The sequence below is a fragment of the Heliangelus exortis genome, chromosome 5 (assembly GCF_036169615.1).
Source record: "Heliangelus exortis chromosome 5, bHelExo1.hap1, whole genome shotgun sequence".
Lineage (NCBI taxonomy): Eukaryota > Metazoa > Chordata > Aves > Apodiformes > Trochilidae > Heliangelus > Heliangelus exortis.
The window spans coordinates 22,349,427-22,368,582 of record NC_092426.1 but is presented as its reverse complement, the minus strand read 5'-3'; the positions used below and the strand labels follow the sequence as shown (position 1 = coordinate 22,368,582).

The window sequence follows — 19,156 nt, the reverse complement described above, 5'->3', positions numbered from 1 at the left end:
AGTGAACAGGTGACTGGTATGCTGACAAAGATAAACCCCAATGAATTGTTACTGAATGTTGGCAGACTTGTCCCATCCCAGAGGCAGCTTTTAAATGCTTGTATTTTGAGGGAGTAATTCCTATTTTAGTGTGAAATATACTCAAGAATCTTTCCAGGAGAAACAAATATGGCAAGAATAATGGGTTATGTAGCCTCATGTATATGGCAACAATTTAACTCTTTACATGAAAATGCTGCAAAGGCCACAGAAGGAAATCTTTCCTCACAAAAACATGATCTCGACAATAGTTATTCTTCAGTGCTTCAAGAGCTAAGCCTCTTAGCAGTTCATTTTCTTACACGAGGTTTAGGTGATCTCTGTAAGCAGTGTTCAGTCATTGCTGCAGTTAACATCTTCCTCTTTCGGTGAAGTCAATTCAGTAGTTTGTGCTTTAGCAAGCTCCTAACAACTTGCACCTCATCCTGGAGAAACTTAACCAGAAATCTGTCAGAATGATATGTTGGAGGGGGGAAGGAAGCTAATCCCCTGAGAATGGTATGAAATATATTAGAGAAGAAACTGTCTTGACGTTGTGAACATACAGTATCTTTAACCTGATGTGCACTGTGCCATGCAAAATTACCACTTTCTGTTTAGTTTTGCTATCATGAATGTGTCCAATGGAGTATAGTAACCAGGTTGAGTCTTTTCTCTCCCATGGAAATGTTTTCTTTGTCTCAGTTGTGGATTTTGATGCAGTTCATTTGGAAGTGCAGTTCATCTGGAAAATGGGTAACCCAGTGCTTTGTTTATGCAAAGCTGAAGGCCAGAATACTGAGCACAGTTGGGGGTGTTCAAGAAAGGCTTTTCAGTGTCAAGGAGGAGGTTCTATGTGGAGAGTTCCTTGGGAAGTCTTATTTGAAAGGCTGTATAAATTGTACACTGCCAAGATTACCTTTCTTGTTTTATGTCTGTGATGAGAAGAGATTTCATTCAAAGTGTATCCACAGCACTGGGAATTTCACACCCATCATTAGAAGCAGTTTTGTGTGTGTGGTGACTGTTATCATTAGTGGAATAATTTTATTTTGTGAAGCGAGGAGAGTTTCCTGCTTTCTTGCAGTCCTCCCAAGGGACAGCTGGTGTATTAATTTGCTGTATTGCCTCCTGGCTGTTCCCAGGCTGTTTTTCCCCTTCATCATGGAATTTTTAATGGCCCTGCCGCCTCTCGGGAGGCATGCAAGGAAGAGTACCTCAGGGATCTCTTCCTTTTTTCACATGCCTATAATTACTCTCCTTTAAGAGCACAAAACGTTTGCTAATCATGTCTTGTCTGTTAAGATTTCGGCTTGACGATGCAAGATGTTAAAAGCAAGGAAGTAGAGACTCGCATGGGCAGCCCAAGTGATCTTTCTCTTTTCCCCCTGCCCATTTGCCTTTTTAGGAGAAAGGAGTGATCTAAACAGAATTTTCTTCTTGAACCCCTTCTGCTTAAGAGGATTTTTTACTGGCTCAAATGCAGTATCTCATTAGATAGTGGTTATTCACTGGCTCTGTCAGCATGAAGATGTTGTTGGTTGGTGGAATGTTATTCCCTTGAGACAGGGTAAGAGTTTCAGAAGAGTGTAGAGCCAATGTTCCTTCAATTATAGTTTGAAGAGCAGGTAAAATAAGAGAGGAAGGTAGGAAATAAGTTGTCCCTAATGCCCTTTATTATTTACCTAGCCTTGAAAATGGGGTTCAGGGTGAAAAATTCTTAACTTAATGCTGCGACTGAAGATCACAGGAAGAGTAGACCTCAGACTGCAAGTAGATTTTGAAGGTAGAGATTTGAAGAATTATGGTAAGCATCTCTAAACAGTACAGAAAAATTGAACAGAATTGCTTTGCATGTACTCTCAGTTAATACTAACTGTACACCTAGAGCTTAATTTGGTTTACAAGCATATTTTATCTTGCCTGGAATACTGCATAAAGATCTAAAGGGGTGACTGATCAACTTCTAGTTCCTCCATTCCCTGGCTTTGGTAGTGCTGTTAGCAGGAAAAGACTTGAATGTGTCAAATTCTAGTTCCAGCTCTGTAAATATGCTTATCAAAGTAAATCTTGGTCTTCTGTATCTGTGCAGAGATCTTGACATTTCTGCTTTTTACTGAAGCACGTACTAGTACATAGGGAATGCCTGCAATGTTAAACCTTTTCCCATTTACAATTTCATGCTGTCCTACTTCACCAGGACATTATCCAGTTGATTCCACACAACCTGTCTGCAGTTCTTCGTCTTTCTGGAATTGTCTTTATGTAAAAATGTCTGCTGTTTTAGGCATCTTTCTCCTTAGTTTTCTTAAAACTCTTTTTTCATTTAGCTGCAGCACTTTCTTGTCTTCCTTTACTAATGTCTGGCTAATACTGCAGTTAAGGATGTAACTGAATTCTTCTGACAGGCATGCAATGAACAATAGCTATCAACCTAGTGTCACATGTAGTTGTTTGGGGCTTCATACTCCCATTTTGGTGAATCCTAATTCTCTGGAGTGAAAAAAAAAAGCTCCCTTTGGCTTCAGAATTTTGTTCACTTGCTACTGCGTTTTTGCCAATAAAGTATGTTGTCATTATAAAATCTGTGTACTTGGCAGGTCTGGCAAATACTAGAACTCTTTCTGGCACAGTTATCATGTGATTCAGTATGAAAATAAAGAATACAGTGTATGAGATCACATCATCTCACTTAGAATACTTACCTGGAAAACAAGAAGAAAATGCTTCTTGAAAGAAGAAAATGCACTTGCATTTCCCTCACACAGGTGTGTAGGAATGAAATTGCTATGTCATTAGAATGCTTACTTGGGGAACAGATTTCTGTTGCATGGTTCATGACGACCTCTGAGATTTGGGTGATTTCAGAAGAGAGCTGGCATGTTAGTGATTTTGGAACCTGAAAATGTACTCTAGAAGCTCTTCCATGAGGACCTACAGGGCAGAGGGGACTCTGCTGTGCACAGGAAATACCTGCAATGTGATATGATAGCAAGAGCCACTTGCATGCAATGGAGCTTCATGTGCAGATTGGATGAGAAACTTGTATTGATTTACACCTGTTAGGTTCAGATCAGACTTTGGTGCCCAGCTGGCTCTGTAGTCAAAGAGGAGGAAGAACTGTGCTTTTGCTATTAGTTTTGCGAAGCCACTGTCAGCAGCCTCAGGTAACACTTCAGGGCTTAGAGAGAGCCTTTTATTTTGTCTGTGCTTTCTGGGTATACAGCATCACAGCAGCAACATCTGGGTGGTGTGGACTTTTAGTAGCAGTATCCACGTTAGATGACTGCCTCTGTTGAGCATTTACTTTAACATGAGAATAATAGCATCCCATGTTTGTATGACAGTAGAGGAATGGCTGACTCTCACTAAATAATCCAACTGCTTTGCTTCCTCCAAGGGTAGAGTTAGAATAAAGATTGTCAACTGAGAAGGTGGGTGATGTGAGATTACTGTGAGAGGCATACACCCCAAGCAGGCTGTCAGTTAGCTTTGTAGGGTTGTCTTAGAGACCTCTGTCTGTGAGACTTGAGGGGTTTTTTACCCCAAATATTGAGAGTGGACATAACTTCACAATCTAGACTTTTCTTTACAGATAGTGAAGATTTCAGGAGCCCGATTCTTATCAGTAGGGCTCTTTGTGGGCTGATACCTGCTTGTTCTCTGTATTGTCTCCCGCAGATGGTACTGCTAATCTGGATTTTCTGTTGAAAGTCTGTGGTAGATTTAAAATAGTGGCAAGCTATGGTGACCCTATAGTCCAGCACACTACAGTACATTTGGGTTAAAAAAAAGTCATAGACTAATATTAAAGTACGTGGAAGAAAAAAAAGCAAGAAAGCAGTGTTTCTGACGGATTACAGACAACAGTGAATCTCAGCTGTCAGTGTAGCAAAGCCCACTTTTTCTCCAGCATGACCTGCATGCAGAATCAGGTACCTTGGATTATTATGTTAATAACAAGAGACAAATTCGTGTTTCCTGGAAGATTCCTTTAACTTGTGATTAAAAAGAAAAAAAAAAAAAAAAAAAAAAAAAAGAAACAAAAAAAGCCATCACTGTCGGAAGGGCACTGTAGACTTTTTTTCATATAAAACATTTTTTTCTATATGTATGTAATTTTTCATTCACTAGCTCCTGGCAGTGAGAGGCTATAGTGTGAGTTAGATATATTGCAGCCATCAGCACAGCTGCACTTTGGATCCAGCTTTGTCTCTCCAGGTGTATTCTGCTTTTCCTCTTTAGGTTAGAATTTCAGTCCTCTTTAAACTGAGAACTAGGTTTTAACATTAGTGTCTGGTCACCTAGCAGTTCTTGCTGGGACTGAGCACTGTGACTGTTTTTTTTTCTTATGGTCAGCCAGCCATAGTCCAGAAGTAACCAGGCAATTATTTTCTCATTAATGTTTGTGCAACATTGAAGAAAGTGTACCGAAATAGATTGAAAGCCAGTGAGGACAAGGGAAGTACCATTCCAGTTTCTCAGTTTAGGTCCAGAGCTTTCATCCCACAATTCTCTGCGCCTCAGACTTCTTCACAGGAGGGCTTTTGAAAATGCACAAATGTGCATTTTCTATCACCTTTCCTCTCAGCCCTGTTCTGTTATACTTTGAGTAATTTTTGAAGTGTTCAGAATAGATGTTAAAATTCAACTTTAGCTGAAAAACTTCATCGTTATATCCTGTTAGTGAGACTTCCACAATTTATAGTTCAGCCTGTTCACTGCAATATTGTGTGCTTCACATACCCATGACCTCACATGCTGTGTTTCTAGGTGGTATTTCTGGGAGTCTTGTTAAACTGGAATTCACCAACTCTATTCTCTTACCTAAAATAGCACCTATATGTGAGCTAGTGATTAGAAATTTACATTGCAAAGTGTGGTGTCTACCAAAAAATGCATAACTCATAAATTATACCTCGGACATAAACAGAAAGGAACTGTCATCCTATGCACTGTGTGCATTCTTCTGCCTCTCTCTCCAAAGGTACCTTCCACCTGGAGATTCCCTGTATGTAGATTTATGGTGCCCGTGAAGTGCACCAGCCACTTGAAACTGACACTTTTACCACCAGGTCAGTCAGAACCAGTGGGTAATCAATAGGTTCCTGATTTACTAACTTAAGTGTAGGTAATCAATAAGGGATAAACCTGAATAAAATACATGTTACAGAGACAATTTATGACCTCTGAGCCTTTGTGTGTTAGAGGCAGGGCTGCTAGATGCAGCATCCTTGCTATTAGTCTTCAGCTGGAGTATGATCTACCTTTACGTTCACTACAGGAAAGGAATCTGAGATTTTACATGTTTTTTGGTTTTTGTTTTTGTTTGGTTTTTTTTAACCCCCTGTGTAATAGAGATGTACAGGCAGATGTCGTTCGATCACAAAGCTGAGAGGCAGGAGCTCTTATTCAAAACATAGCTGTAACGTTTGTGAACTGGCAAAAATTTCATGAAGTCTCTTGGAAATGATAGTGCATACTTCTTTACTAGTCCATAGTGATTCTGCACCAAGTATCATCTGACTAATGTTGGTCGAAGTTAATAAAATTAAAAAGGGAACCTTATTATGTGATAAAATGAGATGGATTATTATATCTAATTATGTAGTCATCTAGTTACAAATTTGAGTACTGTGTCACTGATGCAAAATATAAAACTGAAGTTCCACTTGGTTGAATTGATTGAGACTGTCTTTTCCTTGAGATGTTGTGTTCCTAGGTGTTTCAGAATCCATTGTAGAACTGTTACTAAAATACTTTGTAGCCACTATCAGAGTCACCTACAAAAGCAGTTTTTAGCATTTGTGCAGTCACTTAGGGGTTAGTCACTTACGTGTGCAAACACAAATTTCACATGTATAGCATACAGGTGTGCTTGTATTTTTGAAAGCCTTTAGTTCATGCTTTCAGGAAAATTCTGTGTCTGGTAATAGCAGAACAAGTTCCCAGATTTGAAAAAATTCTTTCAGTAAAACTTAGCACAATTTAAAATCTTTTGAAACTGTTCCTTAATGTCAGATGTAGATGACAGATCTTATAGACTTCTCATAGAAATTCTGAATTTTAGTCAAGAAAACAGAACAGTAGATACTTCTTTTTTATCTTGTGGCTGTGTTTGTTTCAGGTAAGTAAGTAGATCCAGCAGTATTGAAACAATTTGTAGTCTTACCTGGTATAGGAAAGTTTTTGTGCTCCCTACACTGTTCTGTGTAGCTGCAACAGCACACTAACACACTTTGCTTCTGCATAAATTCAGTGCGGTGTATCTTATATATGGTATATAAAGTAGTATGTATTATTTAACTATGCTGTTGGTTTGTGGATTTTGGCATGGAAATAGGAAGCCAAGAACTTTTACTCCTGTAATCTGAAATATTTTAGTACTCAGTAACTGTTAAACTTTCAGGATGTTTTTTTTACTCAAAATAGCATGCTTTAAAGTCACAACTTTTCTTCACTTAAATATTATCAGTAAATTAAAAGAAATACTAATTTATGTGGTTCCAGTCTTTACACCATGTAAGCATCTCACAATCTTTAATTTTATTTGCATTGTATTTCTGCTTTTTGTATGTTGGATCTGATGCAGAGCCTGACATAAGAACTTGCCAAAGAACCTTCTGTCTAAACAAAGCAGAGATTTGAACCCAGCACCATTGCTAAATTAAGCATTTGTGTTCAAAATGGGTTCTATTTGAGAAAGTTCTCTGGTCTGCTGTCAAGTCTGTCTTTTCTAAATTAAGCTTCTCTTCTTCCAACATCTAGAAATTGGAGGAGTGTTCAGCTCAAGTCAGTCCCAGTGAAGCAGAGTTCCCCCTAATTGGCAAATGGTTAAGCTGAAGGTTTACCAGGTTATCAGGTTTCAGATTTAACAGTTGATATGACCAGAACATATTATGCCTTTCAGACAGTTTACAGGTGCAGCAATGTTGTATTACCATAAGCCAGATTCAGCTGTTTTTATAGCACTTTGACAAGGAAATAATAATTTTAAAAATGCATTAGACAGTTTTGCATTCCTAACTTTATGAACTTATTACTATAGTGGAAACATCCTGCCTGGACATTTGGAATATCAGTACATTGTAAGATGACTCTACAGTACTAAATAAGTTGCAAAATAATTTCTGAACAAGGGAGCAAATATGATGCAATCTCTCAGACGTTTATTATGCTTTATAGTAGTAATGATAGGACATGCATTGAATCACTGCATGATCACATCTTTATTATGCGAAGAGTTATTTTGAAGTTAATACAAAATCAGGTCCTTTAAAGACTAAAAATGTAATTATTCTTCTGAGCAGTTTACGTGTGTGAGCTCTTCAAGAAATGGGAGCATAATGATGTATCAGCGAAGAATGTGAGCAGAACTTCCCTGAGAATTTTTTGATTTGTAATGTCTGCTAGTTAAGAAGCTGATGGGAAGGTGGGATTTGGAAGGTGACTAGCCAGAGTCTTACAGGAAGGTGATACTGGAGTTTAATTTGTTTTGATTTCTCTACAGGCAGGCACATGTACACCTGGGACCTCCATGTTCAAGGGACACCAAGAGGAAAAGAAAGCCAGCTGCAGCCTCCATTTCCATCCCAACATCAGGTAACATGGGTTTATCTGTGTGGCAACATTTCTTAAGTTATGTGCCTCTCGAATGAAGTGCCAGAGTCACACTAGTCAAAAGCAGCATTACCTTGATTTGAAACTAATGAAACGTGAATAAGAAAGGCAGTATATGAGAGAGAATATGTGGTTTTGCATAACATCAAAAGCTGCCTACTAAACAAATCTTTGATGCAGCTGTGGTAAGTTAATATAATTTACATTGCTTCACTGTACAGAAGGTAATAATCTGTTTCTTCATAAGGTATTATTTCAACCATTCCTAAATTATGCAATGCATAGTAATAAGGAGGTGATCAGTAAACACAGTGTGTTCCTCTAGGGTTGGGCTGAAATTAGCTCATGGCTCTGGTGTCCTTTTTCAGGATGTTTCTAGACACTCATGGGAGCAGAAATCTGGTAGTTTTTTTATTATCACTGAGACCACCTCTTCCCTGGGAGTTGTCCTACTCTTGAGGGTGAAGAGTATTTTTATTTTTTTTCTTGCTCTGTGGGTGTAGTCATTAAAATGTTGGTTTATTTTCTTGTGGTGTATCTTTGGAAAATGATGGATTACTCATCAGAATTGGAAAAAGTTTTAATCTTCAGAAGACAGAGGGGTTTAGGAGACTTATTTCTGGCCTCTCACCCTACCCTGTCCTGAAATATTTTGTGTGCTACGAAGTGATCCACATTCTTCCAACTAGCTTATTAGAACACTGTTGTTGCAATCCAGTAACATGGCTGTGGGTAAACTGATGCAAAAAATGGTGATGTGAAAAGAGTGGGTAAGTCCAAAGGAAATGATGATGAATAGGAGGAATGAAGTTCAGATTTCCTCCTTGGACTAGTTGATAGGTAGTAGAATAATGACAGGGAAGAAAGCTGTGTTGGCTCTCTGGGCCACATATCTGGATTACAGATGTTCTGAAAGGTTCTCTATTTAAAAAGAAGAGAAAAATACCTATTAAATGAATCTGTTTCTCAGCAAAAGAATAATCTGTTATTGATTGTTTATTTAGGATATTCTTCCCTGGCTTTTGAGTATTACATGCTAGGATATTCAGCCTTCTGTGGCGAAAGGGTTAGTAAAATCATGCCTGTAGCCACAGAATTACAGTTCTGGGATAATAGATTTTCTTGATCTGAATGTTGGTGTCTCACTCTCCCCTGTACCTGTCCACTTCTTTGTTGTTTAGAGTGTATTCTGTACTTGTTGCTGGTCACTTTCTATGAGGAGAGCTTCTGCTTCTATTCCTACATGTATCAAAATATTATGTAACTTGTACTTTCTGGACTAGGCGAATTGCATAGTGAATGCTTTTTGAAGAGTTGGATCTGCATCTGAAGTGGAGCCTAACACTGGAAAATAACACAGAAGTTTGAAAAGTGTTTGGGTTTTTTTCAGGGATGAGGAAGAGCAAATTAGAGTGTATAACAAAGTAAGGAAGGAGAGCGTAGTTACCAGAATGTGGACAGGATGCTTGTACTGATCATCAGGAGAAAAGTGGTACAAGGTCTTTAAGGGTCAAAAATGGTAAAGATTTCTTCTTTAGACCCTGTTTAGAAATACCCCCATCAAACTTAACAGCTATGGGCAGTGTTTGTAATAAAACTGACTTGACTTACAGAAAAAAGCTTTTATGATTGGGTAACCGAAGCTGGTGCACAACCTGTATGTGTAACTTGCAAACATTTGAAATCTGGTATTATTTCTGTCTAAGGTGATCTGACTGTAAATTACTAATGCCTAAAGAAATATATAGGAGTAAGTACTCTGCAATAAAATAGAATTAACTAAAGACACTTATGCTTGTTAGACATTGATGAGTTAGATATAGGTTTTTCTCCCTTGTTATGAATCTGCTTGCCCCTAGACAAGTGTCTTTTACTGGCGTTCCTCTGTACCCAAGGAATCATGGATGCCTTATTTTCTCACTACAGAAGCTTTTTTATGTTTATGGTGGATTACTGCTTCTGCAGAAGATGAAACACAGGTGAATCAGAATGCAGGCCCACATCTGTCACTGTAGGCACACAGAGTGCTGGATTCCTTCACCTTTAAATAGTTCCTTAGCTGAGTCCAAGTGCTCTCGTCTCACTTGTTGACCAGGTCCTGCTTCAGTGATCTCCTTTTTTGCAACCCGAGTGCCCTATGGAGGTGAAGGACACAGCCTGAGCTGGCTCCGTCAGTCAGCAGAACAAATGGGCTTGCTCTGCCGAACATCGGGCCATCTCGGATTCCACCTCTTTTATAGAGATGAGTGATGAAGAGGGGCTCGTTCCGCTTTGCCGCTGTATTAATACACATCAGGGGCCAGCTCCCAGCACTAAATCACACTGCTGCATACATCTGTTATCGGACTCCTCACCAGCGTGATGAACAAGACTGCAGATAGAAGCTTCCTCGTGTCATTCTTTATAGGATTTTCCTAAAAGAATAAATAGCTCAAATCTCTGCCAACACTCTCCCCTGTCAGTGTGATGAATTTAGCTTCTTTCTTAAACATGCAGCTACAAATCTTCCCTTGTCACCTCAACCCCCACCATCCATGGAAAGTTTGGAGCTGAATTTGGCTGAAATCAGAAGATGCTAATAAAAAGCGTATGAGAGTGGATGCTATCTCCCTTCTAGCTGCAGGAATAAGAGAAGGGAGCGAGAGATATTTATTTGGGAGCCAAGCAAACTAAGTTTATTCTGTGTCTTCTCCCATACTTTCATGAATGTATTTATGGGTTCCGTTAAAGCATCTTTTGTCAGAGACGCCTGCACATCAATAAAAATATAGCAGAAGTGCCTAAGTCTCTGTTGTGTTGTTGTAGCTTGAAACTTCTGATACTAGTCCCGGCCTTAGGGGTTGACTGGCCTAAATCCTGTAACTGAGATTGTTGCTAAAGAATGACATTTTAGAAAAAGGCATGGCTCTTGTGAGCAACAAAAAGCGGGTAGAAAATTCAAAATGCGTTTTCAGTTCAGGAAGTGGTTGTTACCAAAACTAAATGGGGAATAGTGTAAATGTTAAGAGACCTTGAAAATGGAAGTTAGTGCTTTTCACACTGAACATTTGAGGAGTGTGTGAGCCCTAAAGCTTGAGGCTTTCACCAGGTAAGAACAAAAGTCTGACTGGTGTAGTTTGACGGCAGAATAAGGAGATCTGAAGGAAGTGAACCTGACAATACTGGATAGACCAAAACTTCATCCAGCTCAGTCGTAAACTTCCTTTGAACTTTAAGTGATCTAAGACTTCGGGGCTTCGGAAGGCTTTCCAGTGCAGTGGAACAGATGTGGAATAATATTCACAGTGGCAGACTAGAACTTGTCTGAGAAATACTGTATAAAATGTTATTTTCATGGTAGTTATTGTCTGGTTTGAAAGGGATCTGATGCAACCTGTCATATCTGTCTTCTGTTTGTCAGAATACGCCACAAGTATAGATGGTTTTGAAATAAATGGTGAACAATTGTCCAGCTTTGCATTGATGTTTTTAGTGTTTATGTGGTCAAGTCCCCTATGTATGTAGCAGTATACATGGTAACTGACATCCTACTGAGGTGTCAGAGTGAGTCTGGGGTGAAGATCTACGTATCTATATTTTGTTTGCCTTGGCATATATTCACACTTAACTTGTGAAAAATAAGACTTTCTAAATGGTATCAGTTATGAGTGTCTGGAACTGTTTATCAGAGAATAGCCTGGTAAATAGTAGCAATTTGGTGATTTTTTTTTTTTTTTCCCCCTCTGATTCCTGCTAATGCATTTTGTCTTTTTCAGGGTGTGATGGTACCCAGTAGCAAAAAGACATTCTCAGTTTTTTTTTTTTTTCCTCTTTTTATGAGCAAAGATGGACAGCCTCAGTTGGGAAGCTGCTAGCAGGGGGACCATTTTGTAGTATTTCTGGTGATTGCTAGTTTAAGAACTTTGACTTACTTTTTTTTTCTGATTTTGTTTGTTTGTTTGGTTGGTTGGTTGGTTGGTTGGTTTTTTGGTTTTTGTTTTTTGGTTTTTTGGTTTTTTGGTTTTGTGGTTGTTTTTTGGCCTAGGTTTGTTTTATTAGGTTTTTTTTTTTACTGTTTTATATGACCTTCAGATGGGCCAGAGGTGAAATATGCAATGTACTGTTATCAGCTGTGTTGCTGCGGTGGTATGGGAATGACTTAGTGTTTTGGATGTACAGAAACAGGATTGTTGGGGTTCCAGATCTACTTAGTGTGGAACCTCAAGCATTTAAGCTTCAAAGCAATCTGTCCTCTAGTTGAGGCTTGTTATGGCCTCTTTACCCTTCATCCATTACAGAGCAGCAGAAGTAACTTGTAATAAAGACACACAAACAATAATCTCTGTGAGAATCATGAAAAAGATGCGTTTTGTACTAAAGCAGTTACTTGTAAAAAAAATTCCACTTGCACAAAGACTCCAGTGATAATTACTCTTTTTTTTATCCTGCTCTGCTCTGCTTGTGAGGATTCAGAATACTGAGAATTGAAATAATCTCTTCTATCTCCATGTTTCTAACAATCCTTCTAGAAATTTGGATGGCTATTTGGTTGAGCTATGGGTCTAAAAATCTCTCCTTTTAGGTGTAACCTGTCCTCTTCTGAAGCAGTTGTATTGAGAAAATAAGGTTGGATTCCAACCCAACTTAGCTTCTAGCTTCTTGTTATAATATGCTGATTTACCATGTTGGATGTATGTGGAGGTTCATGGTACTGCCTTCACTGGGTAAAGAGGAGAGATACATATTCCTCTTTAGCTGAGTTTTGCAACCTGAAATTTGCCAGGCCTTAAGAGATTTTGAACTTCTCAGGTACAGGGTTGAGTCTTTGTGGAGCAACCAAGCTATCTTGAGTTGGATGATTATGAGCTGATTCAGTTTAAGTATGGGACAGCTGAAGCTCTTAGTTTTCAATGGGAGCTTTTACTAAGGAAACTAGTTAGTGAACTGGGAACTTGAAATTCTGAACATGAGAATCATTAGGGCAAAAGTGTTAATGCTGTCAAAACCCTGTATTTCAAAGAGAGTTGGTGGGGGAACTTGAAGTAACTCAGTAAATATCACCTTCATTTGAGAAATTATATATATGAGGTGTTTGCCATGAAGTAATTTTTTTCTAACTTTTTTTTTTCCCTTTCCTACTCTCTTCCTCTATTCTCCCTTTTCTACAATTTTATATTCCAGCAACATCACCTGTCCACATGGATGCAGCAGAGTCAGAGCTACCAGCAATGCTGTCCCTGAGATCCCAGAACTCTGAGTGGACAGGGAAAACACCAGCAGCTGAGAAAACCACTATTGTTGCCTCCAGTAACTTTTTTAAAATTCCACCAGAGAAGAACCCTGGAAACAGCTAAATGGAAGCCTTGTGACTGTATTAGCTTGCTGGATTTTGGAAGTGTTTGACTTTGGTTTGTCTTCATGAAACGTCTTGTTTGGCAGTACTGGTATCTTCAGTATTGATGTGTGATGCATGCCATCATCCAGACTGATCTGCGTGCCCATGTACCTTAAATCATGTGTGTGAATATGTGTTTTAAAAAAGGTAATCAGTGTTGGGACTGCAGTGGCTTTTAAAGATGTTCTTGCTATTGCTGTATTTATTATGTATTCATCTCCCTCCCTGATACCAGCTCATATGTGCTGGGTCACGTACAGATTCTTCTGGGTTTTCAGATCTTTATTCACCCCCTGGACATATTGCTGTTTGTGCATTTGCCATCTTTTGGGTGAAAGTCCCACTACCACTCAGGGAGGCAACAGTCTCCCCCTGCTTTCTTCCAGGCCAGGAGGATTTCTTGGCTGGGGAATGAGGAGGGAATGCATGCAAGTTGGAACATGGAACCTGAATTCTGTATTAGCAGAATGTTTTCTGGCCATGTGCTAATAGACTCAAATCTTGTTGCTTCTAGTGAAGTACATGCAGTGCTTGTACATTCAGAAATTGCCATTGGCTCAATGGCAGCATGGTCCATTAGATCTTTTCCTTCTCCCTTGTTCTGAGTATCTGTAGTCTTGCTTGTGTATTGCATGTTCTTTCCTAAATCTCCTACTGGATAAGGATTTGGGAGAACTACTTTGACATAAATGTGCAAGCTGTCCTGGAAAGGAACCTGGGCCCTTTAATTTCCTTGTTGTATAATAGAGGATATACAAAATTTCCATTTCTGAGTGTATGAATTAAAAAATTACTGTTAGTATTTTTAAAGGACTCATGCTGTTCAAGTTGACATTCCATTAAACAAGAAAAGCCATTTGAAGTATTGCTTCAATTCAGAGTATTCTGGGTGTTGATCAAACCATTTCTGTCTTATGCTTTCCCTCCCTTCAAAAAGTATTTCTTGCTATATCTACTGGAGGCATCTCCACCTACTGATGATTGTACTTTATTCTGTAGTGCACACAAAAGTGTTTTCTTCTCTGTCTTTTATTGAATTCTTAATCACACTTGACTTACTTTTCTTGAATTACTCTGTCTGGAACTTATTTTGTTTTTAGAATATATACCTTTGTAGCATGGGTCAAGAAACAGGTGGCCTCATGGCTTCTTAAGTCCTTTAAAAACAGGATATATTTGTATGAACAGAACTCCTTTTGCTTCTCTCACTGGGCGGAGCTTTCAGACAGGACCATTTAAGTTTGTATAATTAATTTTGAATGTGAAGGTGTGGTTAGCACGCGAGTAGCTAACAAAATTTGCCTGATTTTAATGGCTTCGCAGTGTTCTGCTCTCCCGTATAAATCAAATAGCTGAGGGAACAGATTTGATTGTGAGGATATAAAGTGGTGATTTATATTTAACTCTGTAGTAAAATGTTAAATGGTCACAGCATACACAAAACAAAAATTGAACTACTCATTAAATCATGATTGACAAATACAGTTATATTAGACACACACTGTCTATGTCTGATCCCCTAATACCTACTTACTCTTGGGGAGAGATCCAAATTGGATTTATATGTTGCAGCTCAAGCAGACTGTCAGATCCATCCATGTAAATCCTGCTCAAAACATTTTTTTTTTTGGTGGTACATTTTAGAACTAATTAGAACAGGGAAAGCCTGTTTACCTTGCTGAAGGAGTTCAGAGGTCAGTTTGGATTACAGGACAAGCTGTAGTGGTTTTGTGGAGAGAGGAGTGTACCTGTTTTAAAACAGTCATTGGATTGTCTTTCTTTGTACTTATTTTGAGCAATAGTGCTTAAAAGGTGGCACAGGAGGTCTCAGCACTGGGGGGCGTATAATCCAGCACATACAAAAAGAAGGTAAACCTGAAGAGTAGTGGCTTGACTACCTACTAGTCACGAAAACAATGAGGGAAAGGTGGCACATTCTCCTGACAGCCTGCAGATAAATTTTAGCATTGGAAGGCTTGTAACCTAACTTGCAGGCTGTTTCAGTGACAAGGAGTGGTTTCCTAAAAGACCATTTAGGCAATTGAGTGTTTTTAATCTCATGAAGGATCCTCCACAACATCTCTTTGTTGCAGTCTATTCAACAGCCTTATCCAGGTTACTGAGCATTCAGCTAAAATATTAAATTTTGGCTGTTATATTTGCCTTTTTAAAAACAAATCTGAAATATGTTGGTACATTCTGAGTGTCGTTCAAAGTAGTTTTGTTTCTTTTGAGATGCCAGGATAGTTTTAGAACTTTTATGAAAGGTGTTTTTAGAAAGTTAGGGGATCAATGGCCTTTATGTTTCTCATTGCAGTGGGGCTAGGTGGAAGATTGCCAGGTTCCATGGAATTTTTCTCTGGGGTCAAGAATAGATAATTTATCAGATTTTCCGATTCAGGTCAGTGACACTGTTTATCTGGTTAAGCTGTTACTTAGGTTGCAAGCCACTAGGAGCTCTTCCTTGTCTTTAAAGGTTGAATGTACCCGTGGTAGTACTGAAGAGTAACTGTTGTAGGCTCTGTCTTGGTAAGCCATACTTCCTGCCCTGCAACTTTCTGAAAGATTCAAGTTCTTGCAGATGCCCTGCTGTTCCTGTTCTGGTTTAGAATCCATTTGCAGGCCAGTCAGGCTCTCAACCGAATTTCATTCTCCTGTGTGGCAAACAAGCAAAATTAATTTATCTATCTTGTCACTTCAGGGTATTTACTAAAATCCATCTACAGACTTCAATAGCTTGATACAGATTTGAATATTTACAGCATCCCTAGATGAATGAACTAGGTGCATTGCTTGTTTCTTTTCCTCTAAGGCAGAATCCTTAGAACTCACACTGCACTCACCCAGTACTCTCAGTGAAGGACACAATGCTTCAGATGTGGTTTTCTTGAATAGAAAGGATTAATGACATGCTTTGATTTGGTAGCTGTGCTTCTGCTAATGTGGTCCAGTGTGTGATAATTATTTTAAAGTTACACGGCTCACTTGTATTCCACTTCTTGTCCACGAGGGCTCTCCAGTCCTTTTCCAGGTTTGTCTTCTCTCCAGTTCTCTTCTGTTCTTGTCCTTATGGGAAAGTTCATCTTTCCAGGCATCAACTGGGAATACCAGACTGCTGTGACAAGCAAGTCCTGGACGTTCCTGAAGCATGTTCAGGATAATTTCTTGTCACAAGTACTCAGCCAACCAGGAAAGCTCCCAGACAGCTATCAGTAAGACAAGATGGCATGGTCTTAAGCTCTGCCAGGGGAGATTTAGGTTGGATATTAGGAAAAAGTTCTTTACAGGGAGGGTCATCAGGCATTGGGCTGCCCAGGGAGGTGGTGGATTCTCCATCCCTGGAGTTTTTTAAAAAGAGACTGATGTGGCACTCAGTGCCATGGGCTGGTGACCACATTGGTAGTGGATCAAAAGTTGGACTTGATGAACTCAGAGGTCCTTTCCAGCCCGGCTGATTCTGTGTGATTCAGTGTGTGTGATTCTCTCCTAGACTTGTTATAAACAGAGAAGGACTTGTGAGAGATGTGATGGTAAGTGGCTGTCTTGGCCACAGTGATCACAGAATGGTTGAATTTAAATTTTTTGATGTAATGAGAAAAATGGTCAGCAGAGTTGATACCCTCGATTTCTGAAGAGCTAACTTCAAGTTACTTAGCAAGCCAATTAGCAGTGTCCCCTGGGATCTACTTCTGAGAGCTTAAGGGTCTGTGAGTGCTGGTCAGTACATCTTTAAAAGTAGAAGAACAGGCAATTCCATTGCATTGGAAGTCAAGCAAGTGGCACAGAAAACCAGTTTTGCTCAACAGGAACTCAGAAGAAAAAATAAATTGTATGATCTCTGGAAGCAATATGAGACCTCCATGAAGCAGTATCTTGAAGAAATACCAGGCTTCCAGAGTAAAGAGGACAAAACAGTAGTGGGAGAGAAACTCATAGGAGGCTGGGACTAGTGCTACTGAATGATAGATTAGCTTCATGATTGTGATATGCAGAGGTGTGTCTTGCCAGCATTTCTTAATGACATTGAGGCAGTTAACACTGTCCTTCAAACTCTAGAGGCTTATGCTGTTACTTTGTGGCTGTTGCAGAGACCTGCTCAGAGGACAAAGGATGAGAAGAAAAATTGGAGGAAGGGCAACAAGAAGGGGTACTGAGTGCCTCTTATATTGTAATTCCTTCTGCACTGACAAAGATGCTACAAAAAACAGTGTATGTGCGTGGATATTCAAAAGGAATTATATAAAATGGATAAGAACTTTACTGTGTTGTCTTGACAAACAGCTCTATAACCAGAGAACATTTCAGTGAAGTGGAGGATGCTCCCAGTTACTTGTTGAAAAAAAAAATTATTTTAATAGTCTGTTAGAAGGGCAAACTTCTGTTATTGTGATACTTTATTACTGGGTCTTTTCCCTCTGCATTCTCTTCCAGTTTGTCTTGTGCTTGAGACATCCTGTTTTGAACCATCAAGTTTGGAAAAAGTACTTAGGCCATTAACTTTTACCCAGTAACTAGCACAGAGAACATAATGTCTTCATTATACCAAAGTGTCTCTCTCTTAAGAAAGTGAACTGTGCTGCAGGCAAGTGCAGGGAGCCTAAACTGTCATCAGTGCCTGGAGATAAGTGCATGGCTGCCCCTCAGTCAGGTGAAATACAGACTTCAGTTGTGGAGACAGAGGGGAACCTTCAGCATCCTTCTCAATATGAATGTGGGTAAAGCATCTTCCTAACTGCAAACCTGCCCAGTTAGCATGACTCCAGTGAGCTGACAAAGGTGTATTAACTGACATACCAGGAAAAGAGAATTGTTGTATGAATTCGAAGAATTTGTTAAAGTGGAAAATGGACTTGCACAGCCTGTTTTATCAGAGAAAGATGCAAAATGTACATACCTGTGGACAATAACCAGAAAAAGTATTGCTGAGCCCTGTGTGTATGACCTAGAGTATCTGTTGTCTTACAGCAGAGCTGCCAGTATTATGAGTTTGATCAGGGTTTTGCAAAGCTCCCCTCTTTTCCTTGTGATGTCTGAAGGAAATGGGATAAGGAGATAAGGCTTGGGTCAGACCAAAGGCTTGGAATTCTCTCATGGTGGCTGGGTTTTGGTGCCTAAGGGGTACTGTAAGGACAAGCTAGTTATATCGTGATGTTTTCCTTTTGTGTTCTCTTAGCAGCCCACTGTCCTGTCTCAGAAAAATTTATAAACTCTTTATTCAAGGCTGAAGAAAATTTTTGTGGACCTTTTGGCTATAGAATTTATCCTGCTACTGGATTTAGTTAGATTTTTAGATCATGTAATCTGACTTCAAAAACATAAAGTAAGGATTAACTTATCTTTATTTGTAAGCAGTTTTCTTATAAATTACCCTCTTTAAAAGGAAATTGCATCTTCTCTTGGAATATGTTTCCTAATATTAACATCCTGACATTGTTTCTTCATACGCTTTTATTTTTTTTTCAGCAAGGTTGAAAAGTGGTGTTCTTCCTCTAATATAAAGCTTCTTTGTCATGTGTAACTTAACTGTATACCCAGTAAACAAGTCCTATGTAATCCATTAACCAATGTAAGTAATTTTCTATGAGCTTCACACTGTAAAACTTGTAATTTAACTACTTTTGGTCTTACATGAAAACCTTCAGTACTCCACATCCATATACACTCAGTTATAGTCTACATAGTAGGAACACTTGCTTTGCTGTTGCTATTTAGCCTTCATATGTTCAAATACTCAAACATCATGCCAGGCCCCTGCTGCCCAAACACTGCTGTAATATTACCATTAAAGTGTTATTCAGGCAGGTGACTCTGAAATTCTTATCACTGCTTTCCATGCACAACATCTTAGAAAATAAGAATAATCTTTTTTAATTATTATTTCCAAAATGTTTTGTGTTTCCTTTAGGAGTATTACAGTACAGTTTTGGACAGACAGTTTTTATAATTTGCAGTACTTAAGAGTTCAGTCCGTTAAGTTCTATCACAAGAGGATCAGAGATGTCCTGCCTGTGTGGTAGAAAGTCCTTTATGGAAGTGGGAATGCTAGGTAATAAAGTGTGTCATGTCTTGAGCAGATGGGCATAAAAAATGAAATTGAAGCTAATGCCAAATGAATTCAAGTTAGAAATAGGATGTTGCCTTTTA

General features: G+C 39.0%; 1 protein-coding gene across 14 annotated transcripts in view; it reads left to right on the top strand.

Annotated features, from left to right (window-relative positions):
- Positions 1-18,612, top strand: part of GPATCH2L (G-patch domain containing 2 like) — a 36,589-nt gene extending 17,977 nt beyond the window's left edge. For 12 of the 14 annotated variants that reach the window (XM_071745929.1, XM_071745936.1, XM_071745940.1 and 9 more), the window contains 2 exons: positions 7,529-7,620; positions 12,799-18,612. In XM_071745929.1, the coding sequence (XP_071602030.1) occupies positions 7,529-7,620; positions 12,799-12,971 (265 nt within the window). In that variant the 3' untranslated portion in view covers positions 12,972-18,612. Of the gene's footprint in view, positions 1-7,528; positions 7,621-12,798 lie in introns of those variants that run through there. The other 2 variants (XR_011726292.1, XR_011726291.1) reach the window with 1 other exon arrangement.
- The last annotated feature ends 544 nt before the right edge of the window (positions 18,613-19,156 follow it).